Raw genomic sequence first — 19,289 nt, forward strand, 5'->3', positions numbered from 1 at the left:
GTGGGCAAAGTCATCCAGGAAATCAAAATCGGGGACGACATTCTTCATCCCCGCTTGAGATCCTAATCTGTTTTGCCAGAAGAAAAACCCTCCAAAAAAGGCCTAAAACTCTCACTTTCGTTGAGGCCGGGAGGTGTAGTAGCCTTTAAATATCTAATCCAACGCATTTCGCGCTGCAGTAGAGTTTTGTTCCAATCACCCCCCCGTAGGGGAATGTGAATGCGGTCCAACACAGTGAAATTTAGGTTAGGCATATGATAGCCGTGATGCTTGGCTATATGTCGACCCAATGGGAGATAGAGATTACAAATGCGCATAGAATGCATATGTTTCTCTATTCGCTTGTGTAGTTCCTGTTTGGTTTTACCCACATAGAAAGAACCACACTGACACTGCATGAGGTATACCACTCCCCGTGTTCTGCAATTTGCAAAATGTTTCAGGGAGAAGGTATCCCCATTTGGCAGTGTCAGTGTGGTTCTCCTCCCTATGACGGGACATTGAGCACACGTCCCGCAGGGGTAGGTGCCAAATGTTTTACAAGGATCCTTTTTGTTTATACCCTTGTACTCACTTTTGACCAAAAGTGTACCCAAGGAGGGTGCTTTCTTAAAAGTTATTTGTGGCTGGTTTGTGATTAGATTCTTTAAAATAGGGTCTTCTGTCAGGATAGGCCAGAACTTGGAGATCGTCTTTCGGATTTTTTGATGTTCATTGGAGAAATTTATGATAACCCTAGTGTTGGATTCTTCCTTCTTACTGGTATTTTTGGGTTTAAAGATGAGAGATCGTCTATTTGTATCTCTCACTCTGTTGAAAGCCTTCTTTAGGCTGGTTTTTGTGTAGCCTCTTATCAAGAGGCGTTCAGTTAGCAGGTCGCTTTCCCTTTGAAAGTCAAAATCCGTGGAGCAGTTCCTCCTAAGCCGAAGGAACTGACTATATGGGATAGATTTCTTAAGTACTTTCGGATGAAAACTCTCCGCGTGAAGCAGAGTGTTTCCCGCCGTTTCCTTTCTGAATAAGGATGTGCCAAGTGCACCATCCAATTCTTTAAAGATACGTATGTCCAAAAAGCTGACCTCCTTGTCGTTGTATGACATGGTAAAAAAAAGGATTGAAGCTGTTGATGTTCATCAGCCTCAACATCTCTTGAAGTTCATTCTCCAGACCGTCCCAAACAATAAAAATGTCGTCTATGTAGCGCTGCCAAACAAGAATGTTAGCAGCGCACATAGACGCACTTTCACCCAACAAAAATTCCCGCTCCCACTCCCCCAGGTACAGGTTTGCATATGAGGGTGCACAGCACGTCCCCATAGCAACACCCTGCACCTGGAGGTAGTGGGAGCCCTGGAAAAGAAAAGTGTTATGCTGGAGGATGAAATCCAGCATAGTCAAAATGAAATGATTAAACTTCCAATCTGTGGTTGGTCTTTGTTTGAGTACCCGCTTGATGGCTTCTAAGCCCAGTTGGTGCGGAATACTATTGTAGAGTGATTCTACATCTATAGTTACTAGGATAGCATCTGGAGGTATGGTTAAATCCTCCAACACCTGCAGAAGATGAATTGTATCCTTAGTATAGGATGGTAGGTCAAGTACATGGGGTCGGAGGTATTGGTCAATTACTTGACTAACACATTCCGAAATTGATCCATTGCCAGATATGATTGGACGTCCCGGCGGGTCTTGCAAGTTTTTGTGCACCTTTGGTAGAGAATACATAGTCGGTTGTCGTGGGTGCTGTGTTCTAATAAAGTCCCAGACATCTTTGATGATGCTGCCATTGTTGTAAAAACTATCAACGAGCTCATAAAATTCTCCATTGAACCTGTCCACAGTTGCTGCTGTGATTTTCCTATAACATTGTTTATTGTTTAATATTTTTAGGCACATTTTCTCATAGTCTATATTGTTCATCAGAACTACATTACCGCCTTTATCTGATGCTTTAATGATCAGATTTGGGCTATTTTTTAGGGTTTTAAGTGCATGTTGCTGCTCAATGGTCAGATTTCTATGGTTTGTGTCCTTTTTTAAGGTTTCCAATTCTTTGGAAACTTGTTTCACAAATAAAGAAATTGCTGGATTCAAACTCAGGACAGGAAATTTGTTAGATTTCCTTTTGAATTTCCTGATTTTGAAAAAATTGCCTTCTTCGATTTCCTCATCCGCTTCCTCATTTAGATCTTCTTCCCATGCGTCACCAAGTGAGGCATTCTCCTGTAGGAGGAGATTTAAGTCTCTTAAGGCTCTGAAATCAGCCGCTTTGAGGTTTGGGGCCACTTCCTCTTCTTGTTTTTTATGTTTGTAGTAGAGACCTTTATAAAAGAGTCTCCGTGCAAATAGGTTGATATCCTTAATCGTCTCAAATGAATCAGTGTTATTAGTGGGGCAGAAGGAGAGTCCCAAACATAAAACTTCCTGCTCTACTGTTGTTAAAGTATGGGAGGATAGGTTTATGATATTATTATATTCTCCTCTGGCGGTATCTCCACCGCCAGATCCATGGTCATCTGTGTTTGAAAGAGTGGGGGCGTTGAGGACACCCCCTTCTTCTCCAAAAAATTATCTAGGGGGGTACGTGAAGTCTTTGAAATTGCCCCCATATCTTTCCGGGAGAAAAGTTTACCTCTATTTGAGGGAGACCCCCTGGAGTTTCCACCCGAGGCTCTCCTTGTCAAGCTAGCTCCCCTTTCATTTTGTGAAAATGACACCTGGGAATCCGTGATGGGTTTTTTGCTAGTTTGTTGGACTTCTCCTTCTGTCCCATGTTTAGAGAAGGGGCCCTTTCTCTTGGCCGATGTCCGACTGGTATGTGAGGAAGCTGATGAGGAAGAATTCGAAGGTACATCAGACAGATAGTCATTTGATTGAACATTGGGTTTTTTGGAATTTTTGTTACTAAATTTTTTATTTTTATCTTTATTCCATTTGTATGCCCTTCCTTCACAGAAGGCATTCTTATCTCTCCAGTATTTCTTTTCTTTTTTAATAAGAATCTGTTTGCTGAAATTTTCTAAATGTTCTTTAAGTTTGTTTTCCTGTCCTGTATACTCTTCCATAGTTTTTAAAGGTGTAAGGCGCATGTATATTAATTCAATTTCTTTATCAAGGACCTGTAGTTGCAATCTGTATTCCTTTTGCAGCAATTGCATTAAATTTTTGGAACATTCGTTCAGGCTGCTCTCCCAATTAACTTTTAAATCTTTACTGATATTCTCAAGTATTGGAAAGATTTGTATTCTTAATCCAATTGGGTTTATGTGTTCATTTATGTATCTCTCCATAGATTGGATATGCCAATGTAAGGCTGATTTTTTCTCCAATAGTTTGGTGAGATTAAAGAAAAGGGAGAGCAAGTCTGAATCTAATTGTTCCTTTCCCTGGTAATTACGCTCAATTTGAGTCATAAGTTCCTCCCATTGTCCCCCTTGAAGATCCCCCATAGTGTGAACAGGCATAGACAACCCCAAAGGAAAGACCAAAACAAATATAATGAAAAAAACACTATGTTCAACCCCAAATTGGGGTTAACAACAAATCTCTTTAGATCCTGAATCCTTCTCCCCTGGAGGTGGTACCTCCTGAGGACATGGAAAGAGTTTGGAAGGATCAAAAAAAGAAACCTATATCAAAAAATTAGAGGGCCATGCCAACATATGTGAGCTGTGGTGAGGTAATTGGGTGTATTATCCACCCTATAATATAGGAAAAAAGAACCAACTCACATATGATAGCATGTAGTTGCCATCATCCCATAGTACTACAAATATATCGAAAATACCTCATGAAGTGGGATTGTATAGGCAACGAATAAAATTTTCAAAAATATATATGAAAAAATAACAATTTATTACAAAAATAGTTACAACATGTACAAAAATATCTCGAGCATTATAGGAATATACATAGTACAAAAACAAAACATGGATGATGCAGATACTGTCCGGCATACGGTACCATCACCATAAGGGAGGTAAAGTTGTAGCTGAAAGGCCGACGCGTTTCGAATGCTACGCATCCTTCATCAAGGCATAAAACAAGTATTGCATCTAGAGTAGAGCAAAAAATATTTTAAATACATTCACATTAAATCATTGTATTCTCTCCATTGAAGTGCAAAAGCACATACACATCCTCTTTTTGACACAAGTCTTTGATATATCTCCTTTATATAGGACTGCAAAAACACCACCCAAATTGAACCAATTGGTTCTATCCACTCTATGAGTGACATTCAAATGGGGATTTGTTTTAAATGGTGCAACCTGCCATAGGAGACATCGGCGTCCCTGAACACCCGGGGGCCTTCTGCCCCACACTCCTGGGCGTGGAGCTTTTTAAGCAATAGGTGAGTCCTCTTCATTGTGAATTATGCCTTTTCCCTACTCGAGGAAGAGGATGTGTATGTGCTTTTGCACTTCAATGGAGAGAATACAATGATTTAATGTGAATGTATTTAAAATATTTTTTGCTCTACTCTAGATGCAATACTTGTTTTATGCCTTGATGAAGGATGCGTAGCATTCGAAACGCGTCGGCCTTTCAGCTACAACTTTACCTCCCTTATGGTGATGGTACCGTATGCCGGACAGTATCTGCATCATCCATGTTTTGTTTTTGTACTATGTATATTCCTATAATGCTCGAGATATTTTTGTACATGTTGTAACTATTTTTGTAATAAATTGTTATTTTTTCATATATATTTTTGAAAATTTTATTCGTTGCCTATACAATCCCACTTCATGAGGTATTTTCGATATATTTGTAGAATTCTAATTAAAGCAGAATATTTTAGAGCAAACGAATATTGATATGACCTAGAATTTTAGAATTTTCAACTTTCATTTTCACAGTAACAAAGCCGAACCTTCAAACTGGAATTGTCTCTCTCTGGTTGTCAATCAAATTTGAATCCTTTCCGATGTCATCACTTTGATGAATGGTGAAAAATATTTAAAAATGTTGCATTTAGCAGAAAAAGGGTGATGCCCTCCCTAGCGCAATAATAAAATATAGGAAATTTAAAGGATAAGTTCACCTTTTTAATAAAAAAAAATCATAAATGCACTTTTTTTGCATGATTTTTTTTTTTTTTTACACAGCGGCCTGTAAGGCATTGCACCCACGATCTGCAAAGCTAGGATCCTGCAGATTTTCCAACTGTCTGCCCGTACCCTCCCGTACAGGCAGGCAGTTACTGAACTGCAGGAAGAACCGTGGAACTTTGAGAGTGCTCACCAGTGCCCTTGTTGTTCATTGAGAATTGCAAGCCATTTGCTGCAGTGGATGATGGTGCTTGTAGTTAATTTATCCACAGAACTCTATAAGGCCTGGTTCACATTGATGCAATTTGACCTGTCAAATTGCATGCCAAATCGGCGGCAATTGCCGGCAATGGCACTGTCCGAATCTGTGCGACGCTGCATTTTCGGCTGCGCACCGATTCCCAAAAGTAGTTTCTGTACTACTTTTGGCGATTTCGGGGTGAAATTTCCATTGACAATCTATGCACAGATGACGCACAGATGTCTCTGAAATCGCCCCCAAAATCGGGACTGACATGCGGGAATGAATTCTCGCACAATTTCATTCCCGCTGTCAATGTGAACCAGGGCTTAATGAATGAATGATGTGGCCATGTGGGCGGAGCCCTTCTGTTTTTAAATGGTAACAGCGGGTGTGGGGAGAAGATCCTCCACCCATTGTCACAGTGGGGGGATCGGGGAGTACAAGTAAGTGTTGTATTGTGACATGTTACGGCCCAAATACAGGTGTAACATGTAACAAATGTGAACATATTCTTTAAAGTGGGAGTAAACTGCCATGCAAGATTTTTACCTATAGGTAAGCCTATGATAAGGCTTACTTGTAGATACAGTAAATCTCTCCTAAACATGCACTGTTTAGGGGATGGTTACTTTAGATGCAGCTGGGGACGTCACCAGCGCATGTGCTGAATGGGAATGCCGATACTTCAGAGTTCTGTGCCGTAAACGGCAGGAGGGATGTCAGCGTGGCTCTAGCCACTCTCACAGCCAGAGTCCACAAACCCACGAAGTCCAAGAACCCAGAAGGAAGACCGGGTGAAGATGAAAGCACCTTCAACGGTGACCACACACCGCTGGAGGGCTTTGTTCTAAGGTAAGTTTCACATAATGTGCTAGTATGTGATGCATACTAGTACATTATGACATTGACTTTGGTTTAAATGTCTCTTCTTCTTTTTATTTATTTTTTATAGATCTACTAATATAATCCTATAATCCACTTAAAGGGGTGTTCCAGCCAATTTTTATGTTTATTAAAAGTCAGCAGCTACAAAAGTGTAGCTGCTGGCTTTTAATAAACATACACTTACCTGCTCCAGCGTTCCAGCGACGCGCCGGCCGGAGCTCCACTCATCTCCCCCCCCCCCCCCCCGGCCAGCGTCTTCATTTCAACTGTGGGCACCCGGCCGTGACAGCTTTCGGCTTCACGGCCGGGCACCCACTGCGCATGCGCGAGCGTCACTGCACATGCGCGCGCGGCCCGGCACTGTGCCGTCTGATTGGACAGGAGATCGCCTAGGACGTGTCCTAGGCGATCACCTACAGGGAGGGGCTGCTGTAGGCGATTAAGCTTAATCGCCTAACCAGCCTCTCGGCGGAAGGAGGAAGTGGGACAGGAAGTCCCACTCCTCCTGAAGCCCCCACTCCCCCCCAAAAAAAATTACATGCCAAATGTGGCATGTAAGGGGGTGAGGAGTGGGATAAGCGGAAGTTCCAATTTTGGGTGGAACTCCACTTTAAAGTATAACTAAAGGCAAAACTTTCTTTAGTATTGGATAGAGTAGAGAGGGATTAGACCCCCTGTTGGATTTTTGTCTGTGTCCCCAATATTCAATCCTCTCTATTTGTCATGTTTACTGTTCTCATGAAAAGTGAAAATAAAAGAAAATCCCAAATTTTGAGTTGTCCCCAGAGCATTAATAAAAGGGATTTTTTTTTAATAGGGACTTGATTCTGGTAATGCTGGTGACCACAAATAATTCCCTAATTTTTAGAGGACTTTACTCTCACTTATCGTTTTGGTTATGGGACAAGGATAGAGGAGAAATCTCCTCAATGGGACACAGGTGAAAAAACAAACAAAAAAAACCTGACAGGTTATAACCGCCCCCTTACTCCGAAATGTACACACAAAAAAAAAAGTTTTGGCTATAGTTCTACTTGACTACCTTGCAGTAAAACAAAAAAAAAAACGAACATGTCTATTAGTGCCCCCACCACCATGTACAATTTCCATTATAAACCGGTAAGAGATGTTCACAGCAGATTCTGGTTTCCAGCCCAATCGCCTAGGCCCAGGTGACCTCAAACTGCCTTCATTGTAGAGGCCACACAATCCCCCATCATCATTCTTGACTATTTTTTTTTTTTTTTATATATATATAACATGCTCCACTTGCAGATCCGTCTTTGGAATATTTTGGGTCCTTTTAAACTTCTGCCGCTTCACCCTGTTGAAGTGTAGAGTGTGGCCCCTGAAATATGTTGGGTGCCTTTTTTGCCCTGCTTGTTATCAGTTGTACAGTAAAGACTTTGGACTCATGAAGATTTTTTGTTTGATGCTCTTTGACCTATTCCACGTGAATTTCAAAAAGTAACTTGATTAGCAGCTAAAAAGGAAAAGTCCGCAGTGGCAGCCTCTACATTCTCAAAGTACAATGTTTCCTTTTCATTTAGCACATGTTCACTATGTTGTACTGTGTGTTGTCTTCCAGTTGTACTTGTAGAATACTCCATTTATGGCTCACGCTGCTGCTAGGAGCTAATCCGCAGTGCGAGTCCCCGGCGAGCCAAGGCTCTTGTGGACATCGCTGGATTGAGAGGAGGCTCGGGTAAGTCTTTGGGGGGGGGCTGCTGCACACAGAAGGGTTTTAACCTTCATTTATAGATCGCATGAAGCTAAACAAATCTTGTACCTTTTATAAATACTTTACAGAGGAAGTAAACCTTCTACAAAAAAAAAAACACCATGCAAGCCAAAGGAATAATGAGCTAGTATGCATAGCATACTAGCTCATTATAAATTTCTTGCCTGAGATCGAAGCCCCCGCAGCTGTCCTCGTTCCCCTCCACCGTTGCCGACATCTCTCCCGGAGTGTGGGAGCCGCCAATCACGGCACGATCGCCTTCAGAAACGCCACGCTCAGTGTGCCTGTGCCGTTGACATGTCTTTTTTGCAAATATCTCCTAAACTGTGGAGGTTTAGGAGATATTTGTTGCACCTACAGGTAAGCCTTAATCTAGGCTTACCTGTAGGTAAAAGTGGTCTGTAAGGGTTTACATCCACTTTAATAGTTTTAATGTGTTTTTTATATCAAACTCTGCCTGTCCCATTTTATTTATTTTTGTTTTCAGCATGGCAGGATTTAGACTGGGAACAGGAGAAGCCGCACTGTGAGGGCCCGTCAGATTTTAGGTCCCTTCCACACGGGGCGGATCCGTTTGCATCGGTCCGCCAGCTCAGCGAGAGATCCCTCCGTTGATCTACGATGAGCCGGCAGATGACAGGTTCCTCTCTGCTCACTGAGCGAGGAGGGGCTTGTCAAGCTCAGCTGTCGCCTATGGAGAGATCGGATGAAAACGGACAGCATGTTAATTTTCCTCAGATCTCACCCGATCCGCCATGGACGGATGGCGACGTATCGCCATCCGTTTGCCATCCCTCTATATTGTGTGTACTTTTCTCAATTGGGAGTACTAAGTGTCCTTTTTGTTTGCTGCTTCATTCCTCTGCTATCAGCATGAGTCACTTCTGACAAGTTTTCCTGACACCAAGAGATAAAAGGTGACATGGGAAGAATCGCCAGCTGATTGACAGCCTCAGCTCTGTTCCTGTGTGAATGGAGTTTGTTCCTTCCCTCCAATCAACTCTCAGAGCTCACTTCACTGAGCTCTGTAGAGTGTAACTTCAGCTCTCCGCTCCTTTTTTCTGAGCTCTCAGAGGAGCTTAAAAATTCAGCACTTTGAACTGATGTAGAAAAAAAAATAGCTGCAGATAAACAGTTACAACTTTTGTAAGAGGATTTGCTTTATCTCTATCACCTAAGGCCAGTAATTTCACTGAGTATATGTAAGAGTATACAATCACTTTAAAGTAAATGGGAAAGCACTGCTGCAAATACACATACTGTAGTAAAAAGAAAATATGGCAGCCTGTGTAATGAATGCTAGCCCTCTGCCGCTAGAGGGGACCAAAGACACCAGGGATGGGTTGTGCAAAACAAACGACAAAAGATTCCTTGTAATTCAGCGCTGGGGGGTGATGGCTACAAACCACTTGAGGCATACTTCAGAAAAGTCATAATGTCTATGCCACGGCTTGTGTAAAAAGATTCATTGTAAAATCCAAGTCAAAGGATTCCAAGAATGGAAACATGGCTGACAGACAATGTTTTAACATCTTGCTTGGTGTTGAACCTCAATCTCACCCAAACCTCAGCAGGCTGATTCAGGCATATGAAGGCTGGTACTGGGGGTGACCGAAAGGTGTGTAGGTGCCAGATGTCGCATGGGCATCCACCCAATGGAAGGGATGACAGACTATTGGTAGAACCCGTAAGGGTCGGTGATGTGGCGAGCCCTTCAATGGACCATACATAGGACTCCAAACCGCCGTATGGTGCAGCTGGTGGTGTTGGGTGGCGCACTGGATGTGATGTCGCCAATACAGCACGATGTTGAACCGACTCGCCGCAATAAGGCTTGTTGGAACAAAGATGCAGTTGTAGAGCAGATGGAAAGCTGCCAGCAGGCTGTAGTCCTAATGACGCATTTTGGATGTGGCCCTATATCAAATCATCTAATATCCCCTTTCATTGATATCATCTGTCATCCCTTCCATTGGGTGGATGGCCATGCGACATCTTGCACCTACACACCTTTTGATAGCCCCCAGCACCGGCCTTGATATGCCGGAGTCAGCCTGTCGAGGTTTGGGTGAGATCGAGGTTCAACACCTAGCATGATGCTTAACATTGTCTGTCAGCCATGTTTTAACCCATTCCATTCTTGGAATCCTTTGACTTTATAATAAATCTTTTTACACAAACCGTGGCATGACTTTTTTTCTGAGGTATGCCTCAAGTGGTTTGTAGCCATCACCCCCCAGCGCTGAATTACGAGGAATCTTTTGTTTGTTCAAAAGTAAATATTTGTCTACCATATCTGCAAGTATCCGCACCCTTTTTCTATTTAAAAACTGTATAGTATAAGTTGTAATACCATTTTAAAAAAAGAGACTTGACTGTTCCATGTCATTTCAGGAAATTGTATTTTGTCTTTGCAGGATGCAACTCTGAACGATGGAAGCTCATTCAGTCCTTTGATGCTGGCCTCACCTTCCTCTATGATCAACCAGATCAAGTTTGAGGACGAGCCTGATGTCAAAGATCTTTTCATTACCGTTGATGAGCCAGAATGTCACGTCACTGCCATTGAAACTTTTATTACCTACAGGATTGCCACAAAGGTCAGCAGATTTTGTATTTCTGTAATTCTTTTCTTGCTGCTTCTCTTATGATTAAAAATTGTATGCTATATATTTAAGAATTAACATGCTAGACTGGAGCATTCAATTAAAATCTAAGGTCAACGTCAAGTGTTTATTTTGCTCTGGAAGGAGCGGAGAAAGGTTAGAGCCTTTGTCAAGTTTTGCTGTTTGTGTCCCAATTAGAAAGATTTGTCCTGTTGGGGCAGGAAGTGATTTAGAAATCTAACCAACAGCCACAACACCGAAACAAAGAACTTTTTAGCACAGTAGGGAAGGGTTAGGACTTGCTTTCTGTGCCTTCCAGTCCCAGTGATTACCACATTCCCCTTGTTTTTGTATGGACATAACAGGGGACAGGAAGTGAGGAAAAATCTATCCATTGGGTTTACAGAGAGAAATAAAAACCTGACCAAAATTTTAGCTTTTACTCACTCTATCCAAAACTAAAAAAAAAGAAAAGTAAGCAGTTAAGAGACGTTGGGGTTTCAGGAAAAAAATGTATAAAAATTCACTTAGGTGGATGCAGCATGGGTCCGATGTTGCATTTGTGCCCTGCCACTTCTAAGACTGAGAACTGAGCATTCAAATATCGCTGATCAGTCAGTTCCTAATTTTCGATGAGGAGTCAGTTATTGGCTCTCTGCTCTGTCCCTCCAGCGCTCACTGGAGCTCTGGGGCTGTGGAGGAGGGTGGGAGTGGCTGGCTCAGGCTCTAAGCGTTTTGCTGAGAGGCTGATTTTGCTGCCTGTTTAGGCATATCCCGACTGTAAAGACTGGGTTCTAAAATTTTCATTGAAAGAAAAAGTATTGACTTTTAAAAAAACTAAATATTTATGCTCTCCTAGGTGAATGCTCGGTTATTCCCTCCGCTCTGAGCAGAGAGCCACCTACTATTGCATTATGAAATACTTGCCTTACAACAAAGCCCTCCAGCACAGCGATGTCACAGCTGACAGACGCTTCCATCTTCACCCGGTCCTCCTCCCGGGTTTGTATCACCCAGCCATCTGATTGGCCATGCTGCAACGGACCATTGCACGGGTATGCCATCCCTTCAAATTGCATGCCCCAGTGACATCACTGCATGCAGTGTGAATATCTCCTAAATTGTTTGTTAATAAGCCTTATTATAGGCTTACCTGTAGGTACAAGTGCCCAAAAAAGGCTTTACTTCCACTTTAAACATACAAGGTTCTCCCCCCCCCCCCCAAACTATTGCCACAAGGTTGGAAAGACCAATATAAATCATTTCAGAACTGTTCCACCTTTAATGTGACCTATAAACTGTACAACTCGGTTGAACAACAAACTGAAATCTTATAGGTGGAAGGAAGTAAAAAAAAAAATTATGGTTGCATATTTTTGGGTATTAGTCTATCAGCAAGGCATTTGCCCACTCTTTGCAAAAAATCTCAAAATCTGTCAGATTGCAGGGGCATCTCCTGTGCACAACCCTCTTCAGATCGCCCCACAGATTTTTAATCCCATTTGGGTCTGGACTCTGGGCCATTTCAAATCTTAAATCTTCTCCTGGTGAAGCCATTCCTTTGTTTTGGATGTATGCTTTGGGTCGTTGTCATGCTAAAAGATGAAGTTCCTCTTCATGTTCAGCTTTCTAGCAGAAGCCTGAAGGTTTTGTGCCAATATTGACTTGTATTTGAAACTGTTCATAATTTCCTCTACCTAGACTAAGGCCCCTGTTCCAGCTTAAGAAACAGCCCCAAAGCATGATGCTGCCACCACCATGCTTCACTGTGGGTATGGTGTTCTATTGGTGATGTGCAATGTTGTTTTTGTGCCAAACCTATCTTTTGGGTTTATGGCCAAAAAGTTCAACCTTGGTTTTATTAGACCATAACACATTTTTCCACATGCTTTTGGAAGACTTCAGATGTGTTTTTGCAAAATGTATCTGGACTTGGATGTTTTTTTCGTAAGAAAAGGCTTCCATCTTGCCACTCTAACCCACAGCCCAGACATATGAAGAATACGGGACACTGTTGTCACATGTACCACACAACCAGTACTTGCAGGATATTCATACAGCTCCTTTTAATGTTGCTGTAGTCCTCTTGACAGCTTACCTGACCAGTTTTTTGCTCATCTTTTCATCAATTTTGGAGGGACGTTCAGTTCTTAGTAATGTCACTGTTGTGCCATATTTTTCCCACTTGATGACTTCACTGTGTTCCATGGTAAATCTAATGCCTTAGAAATTCTTTTGTACCCTTCTGACTGATGCCTTTTAACAATGAGATCTCTCTAATGCTTTGGAAGCTCTCTGCGGACCATGGCTTTTGCTGTAGCATGCGGCTAAGAAAATGTCAAGGAAGACCTACTAGAACAGCTGAACCTTATTTGGGATTAATCAGAGGCACTTTTAAATGACGGGTGTGTACTGACTCCTATTTAACCACTTCAGCCCCGGACCATATTGCTGGTCAATGACCGGGCCACTTTTTGCGATTCGGCACTGCGTCGCTTTAATGGATAATTGCGCGGTCGTGCGACGTGGCTCCCAAACAAAATTGGCATCCTTTTTTTCCCACAAATAGAGCTTTCTTTTGGTGGTATTTGATCACCTTTTTTTGTGCTATAAACAAAAAATAGAGCGACAATTTTGAAAAAAAAATATTTTTTTACTTTTTGCTGTAATAAATATCCCCAAAAATATATAAAAAAAACATTTTTTTCCTCCAGTCTAGGCCGATACGTATTCTTCATATTTTTCAATAAAAAAATCACAATAAGCGTTTATTGATTGGTTTGCGCAAAAGTTATAGCGTCTACAAAATAGGGCATAGTTTTATGGCATTTTTATTAATATTTTTTTTTTTTACTAGTAATGACTGCGATCAGCGATTTTTATCGGTACTGCGACCTTATGGCGGACACTTTTGACACATTTTTGGGACCATTCGCATTTTTATAGCGATCAGTGCTATAAAAATGCATTGATTACTATAAAAATGTCACTGGCAGGGAAAGGGTTAACACTAGGGGGAGAGGAAGGGGGTTAATTATGTTCCCTGGGTGTGTTCTAACTGAAGGGGGGGTGGACTGACTTGGGGAAATGACTAATCACTGTTCATACATTGTATGAACAGACGATCAGGCATTTCTCCCCCTGACAGAACCGGTTTACACACCGCTCCCGGTTCTCGCTCTGTAAAAAGCGATCGCGGGTGCCCGGCGGTGATCGCGCCCGCCGGGCACATGCGTCGGGACCAGGGGCGAGCGGCCCCTATTGGCTCATTTGCGAGATGACGTATAGCTACGTGATCTCGCGCACCCGAGCCGACCTGCCACCGTATAACGGCGGCTGGTCGGCAAGCAGTTAACATGAGTTTGAATGTGATTGCTTAATTCTGACTACAGCTACACCCCCAGTTATAAGAGGGTGTGCACACTTATGCAACCACATTATTTTGGTTTGCTTTTCAATTGAGTTGTACAGTTTATAGGTCACATTAAAGGTGGAAAAAGTTCTGGCATTATTTATTTTGTCTAATCTTTTTACATCACAGAAACCTGACATTCATTTTAACATGGATGTGCAGACTTTTTATATCAACTGTGTGTGTGTAAAATGTGTGTGTGTGTGTGTGTGTGTGTAAAATATATGTGTGTGTGTGTGTGTGTGCGTATTTACATATAACGAGAGAGGCAGAAGGATAAGAGTCGGTTCACACTGGTCGCCTCAAGTCGTCCCAAGTCGCGCTGTCGAGAAAAGCAATGCAAGTGAATGGGAGCAGTGTTAATACACACGACTCAAGTCGCTCCGACTTCAAAAGAAGTTCCCGTACTACTTCAATCCGACTTGTAGGCGATTTGTACCCATTGATTTCAATGGAAGTCTGATCCAAGTCTGATCCAAGTCTGATCACTGTCTTAACTGAAGCGACTTTCCAGAAAGATAACATGCATTTCTCAGGCAAACCTCTCCCTCCCCCTCCCTCCCCTAGAGCTGATTGTTGTTTGATTGGCCACTGGAAAGTCTCCTGTCCTGGAGACGACTTCAAGTCGTGTTGTAAATCGCCCCAGATCGCCCTGTGGTTCATGCTCAAGTCGTGTCGGAGTCGCCTCTGAAAGTCGTGCTGGAAGTCGTGTCGCCCTAGTGTGAACCAACTCTAAATGTCATGTTTATGTTCTTTTTTTTTTTTTTTTTTTCTCTTTTTTTTTTTTTTTCTAAAAAATAATAAAAGGATTTTTTAGAAGTGACACATGATTTTCAGTGCTAAGTGCTCCTCTGCTGTGAACCAATACTTAATGTTTAGCTACCGTAAATAGAATGTTATTTGGTTCTGTTTTCATTATTTTGTAAAGCAGTGCTTGAATGTGATGCACTTTTAGAAATACTGAACAGCGCCAATTTGCAATGTGACAAATATTTCTTGTTGATCACTAAACATTCATTCTGTCAAGAGGTAAACAAATGATGTTTTATTTTCAGACAACCCGCGGTGAATTTGATTCAAGTGAATTTGAAGTCAGGAGACGTTATCAAGATTTTGTTTGGTTGAAAAGCAGACTTGAAGATGCTCATCCGACGTTAATAATTCCTGTAAGTTCAAGTGGCCATAGACATGGAGAATGGTTGGATGTGCAGGTGTGATCTCAGGGTAAAGAGTCTTCGGAGCCCCCCAGAAGCCTAAAGGCCCGCTTGCCAAGTTTAATCTGTATATTTGTGTTGGCTCAAAGTAGCTTCATTCACACTTGGCCATCAAAGTCGCTTGACTAGTCGCAGCCCATTCTCTTCAATGGCACCAAATTGATGTGACTTAAAGTTGCTTGGGATTGTAAATTGCACATTAAACATATTTAAAAAAAAAACAACGTACAGCAGATTTGGTATTAAAATGGCCGTGGCACCTTTTATTGTTATTTGAATAAAGTTATTAGATTTAATTAAAATACCAACAATGAATAAATACAATTATATTCAAAATTTGAAAACAAACTCTAAACTCGCTCAGTCATAGAACTCGAGCTATAAATGAATCAATTCATAAAAAAACAAAGTCCCCCTTGATTCAAGGGTGACAACCACATAATGGTGCCAGTGACAAGGGTGGGAGGGAAGGGGAGCTCGCCAAGCTGATCCAGGACAACTGTGATCGGGTCTGTCAAACAGGTTTTTTATAGATCCCTACATGTACGGAAAAACGTGTTTCCCGCCCAAGAGCCTTGTGACAAGCCCACTTTTTGTTAGAGAGCAGCCACGCTCATTGTTCAATTTGGACATTTTCTTTTAGGCCCCTTTCAGACTGGGGCGGGAGCTGCGGTGGCGGTATAACGCCGCTAAAAATAGCGGCGCTATACCGCCGGGATTGCCGTGGAAATCAGCCGCTAGCGGTGCGGTATTAACCCCCGCTAGCGGCCGATAAAGGGTTAATACCGCCCGCAATGCGCCTATATAGAGGCGCATTGCGGGCGGTATTGCCGCGGTTCCCATTGTTTTCAATGTGAAGGAGCGGTATACATGCCGCTCCTCTCACCGCTCCAAAGATGCTGCTGACAGGAGATTTTTTTGTCTCCCGCCAGCGCATCGCCTCAGTGTGAAAGCCCTTCGGCTTTCACATTGAGGTAGCTGGGCAGGAGTTTTTCAGGCCGGATAGCAGCGCTATTTTTAGCGCTTTACCGCCTGAAAAACTCCTCAATGTGAAAGGGGCCTTAGGGGTGTACTCACTTTTGTTGCCCATTAGACATTAATGGTGGTGTATTGCGTTTTTTTTTTTTTTTTTTTTAGGGGACAGCACATTTACACAGTTATACAAGCTGTACACTCACTACTTTACATTGTAGCAAAGTGTCATTTCTTCAGTGTAAAATATTAACAAAAACATGAGGGGGTGTACTCACTTTTGTGAGATACTGTATATGGATTACTTCTGGGGGAAAAGGGTATTGTTTAGTGTCATTTAGCAGGGCTGATACCAGTTGATCTTCAAAAATGGTGTGTGTTGTCTTCCTACAGCAGGACTTGGGACTTGAGTGCATTTCTGAGAGAGCAACAGGTAACAACATTGGGAAATGACATGTATTGCAGTGATATACTGCATTCTTGCTTGTCTTGCGATACACTTTATTACTATTTTTACACAGTTCAAGCCCTGTGGGTAATAGTACCAGCAGTACCTTGTCCCATTTTTCAAGGTGACCTGTAACTGTAGCCACAGTGTTACCCTAAAACAAATTCTAACATTACATTGAGCTCACTTCCGACATTGACAGTATGCTGAAATTTCCTTTTTTTTTTTTTGCCGTACATACCGTTGTATCGTTATTTTCCCCCCGGCTTCCGGGTAGTGAATCCCGCGGGAGTGGGCGTTCCTATGCACAGGCTAAGTGATTGACGTATAACAAAATCTTCCCCCCGGCGCATACGTCCGCGTCACGAGATGCCGAAAGAAGCCAAACGTCGGTGCGCAGGCGCCGTATAGAGCCGACTCAGTCGGCTTCTTTCGGCAACTCGTGATGCGCGCCGTATGCGCCTGGGGGAAGCTTTTGTCATACGTCAATCACTTAGCCTGTGCATAGGAACGCCCACTCCCGCGGGATTCACTAAACGGAAGCCGGGGGGGGGGGGGGATAACGATACAACGGTATGTACGGCAAAAAAAAAGATCAGCATACTGTCAATGTCGGAAGTGAGCTCAATGTAATGTTAGACATTTTTTTTAGGGTGAACCCCCGCTTTAATGAGTGTCTGTCTCCAGCTCCCAGTACTTGCTCGAGCCAAGCACCTGCAAGAGGAACACGGGCAGGTATGGCGGAAATGCCTCTTATCCCTCTGTATTGCCGATGCTCCTCATAGGCAAGTGTTGGAAGCTGGAGACGGACACTTGCTATCAATGCAGCCACCTCCTTGCTAGCTGTGGTGTCAGACCAGTGCCCTCTACAGGGCACCGAAGAAGATTAAAGTATCACGTAAGAGAACTAAAGTAATAGAAATAATTAAATTTAAAAAATTGTCATATAAACAATGCACGCACTGTACTACAAATCATCTATTTTGTACATAATTATTATTTTTTTCTAGCCATTGCCAGAAAAATTCATAGTTAAAGGGATGGTGGAGCGATTCAACGATGATTTCATTGAGACTCGGAGGAAAGCTTTGCATAAATTTTTGAACAGAATAGCTGATCATCCAACATTAACTTTTAATGATGACTTCAAGATTTTCCTTACAGCTCAAGCATGGGTAAGAATCTCTAATAGTTTCAAAACTTCTCAGTCTTCATCTTTCATTCTTTAATGGGCTGTGTTTTATTTCTACACAAGTAGATTTTTTTTTTTCATCATCTTAAATCTTTAAACAATCCTTTTAAGGAAATTGAGATAACGAAAAAAAAAAATTGGTTTGCAAAGGAGAATTATAATGATGTAATGCATTTATTGCTAAATTATTTCTTGACATCTTGTGAGCTTTAGAAGTCACAAAGCTGTGTTTGAACATCAAATCTTTTATAACTGCTTTTGAAATGAATATGATGGTTTTAACACAAGAAAGTGTAAGTTTTGGTTGTGTACTTTTAGGTAGATTCACAAAGAGTTAGGCCGGCTTATCAGTAGATAAGCCGACCTAACTCCGAATCTACGCCGCTGTATGTTTTAAGCGTATGCTCAAACAGAGATACGCTTAAACAAAGCTAAGATAGGACGGCTTGCGCCGTTCTATCTTAGCTTGCAATTTTTTGGATGGCCGCTAGGTGGCGCTTCCATTGCGGCCGGCGTAGATTATGTAAATGAGCTTGTACGCCGATTCCCAAGCGTACGCCAGCCCACCGCAGTCGAATTACATCGTTTCCGTAAGGCCTTAGTTAGCCTAAAGTTCTTCCACCTATGAGGTGGAATAACAATGTTAAAGTATGGCCGCCGTTCCCACCGCAAGGTTCGAATTTTTTACGTTGTTTGCGTAAGTCGTCCGCGAATCGGGAGTTACGTCGTTTACGTCCACGTCGAAATCAATAGGCCCGTACGGCGTACTTAGCCGCAATGCGCACTGGGAAATGTAGGCGCCCGGCGCATGCGCAGTAGCAAAAAACGTGAGGTCAAGCCTCATTTCCATACAACACGCCCCCCTCCAACCAGTTTGAATTAGGCGCCCTTACGCCTGCTCGTTATAGGCTACGCCGCCGTAGATTAGCAGGTAAGTTGATTTAGAATCATTACTAGCCTAGATAATTTATGGCGGCGTAGCCTAAAAAGGCTTAGCTACGCCGTCGCAAGTTTAATCCGATCTACCTGAATCTACCTATTTGTCTTTAGGTGGAACATAATATATTCCTTTTTTCTTTTTTGTGATGATACAAAATGCAGTAATCCATAGCAACCAATGAGATTTAATCATAAAGTGATCTAACTGCAGTAATTTGAAATATAATTGTCAGCTAAGAGCTGTGATGGTTTCTTTATATATTGCTTCTACACTGTGGCCAAGTGTAGAAGCATTTTGATTATAGGGTGGGGTAATAATAAATTACTCTATCGGTTGTGTCTTTCTGTGCACCTGCCAAGGTCAAAGACATCCTTTTATAAAATGGCCTAAAAAACAGAAAACCTAGATCCATTAAAGCCCTCTTCCAATTTAACTGTGCTTGGGAAAGTCGCACCTGCTTTGTACTTGGAACTTATAGTTACATAGTTAGAACTCGTACACACTGGGTGTCAAAACAACATTGGTACAATTTTGAGGGGTTTTTTTTTTCATTTTTTTTTGTATATATTTTAATAATTTTA

The 19,289-nt window shown here is 42.2% G+C and overlaps 1 protein-coding gene across 2 annotated transcripts in view; it reads left to right on the forward strand.

Annotated features, from left to right (window-relative positions):
• SNX7 (sorting nexin 7) overlaps positions 1-19,289 on the forward strand; it is a 152,704-nt gene that overhangs the window by 63,585 nt on the left and 69,830 nt on the right. For both annotated transcript variants that reach the window (XM_040359982.1, XM_040359983.1), the window contains exons 2-4: positions 10,342-10,524; positions 14,998-15,108; positions 17,587-17,751. In XM_040359982.1, the coding sequence (XP_040215916.1) occupies positions 10,342-10,524; positions 14,998-15,108; positions 17,587-17,751 (459 nt within the window). The remainder of the gene's footprint in view (positions 1-10,341; positions 10,525-14,997; positions 15,109-17,586; positions 17,752-19,289) is intronic.

This window comes from Rana temporaria, chromosome 7 (genome assembly GCF_905171775.1).
Source record: "Rana temporaria chromosome 7, aRanTem1.1, whole genome shotgun sequence".
Classification (NCBI taxonomy): domain Eukaryota; kingdom Metazoa; phylum Chordata; class Amphibia; order Anura; family Ranidae; genus Rana; species Rana temporaria.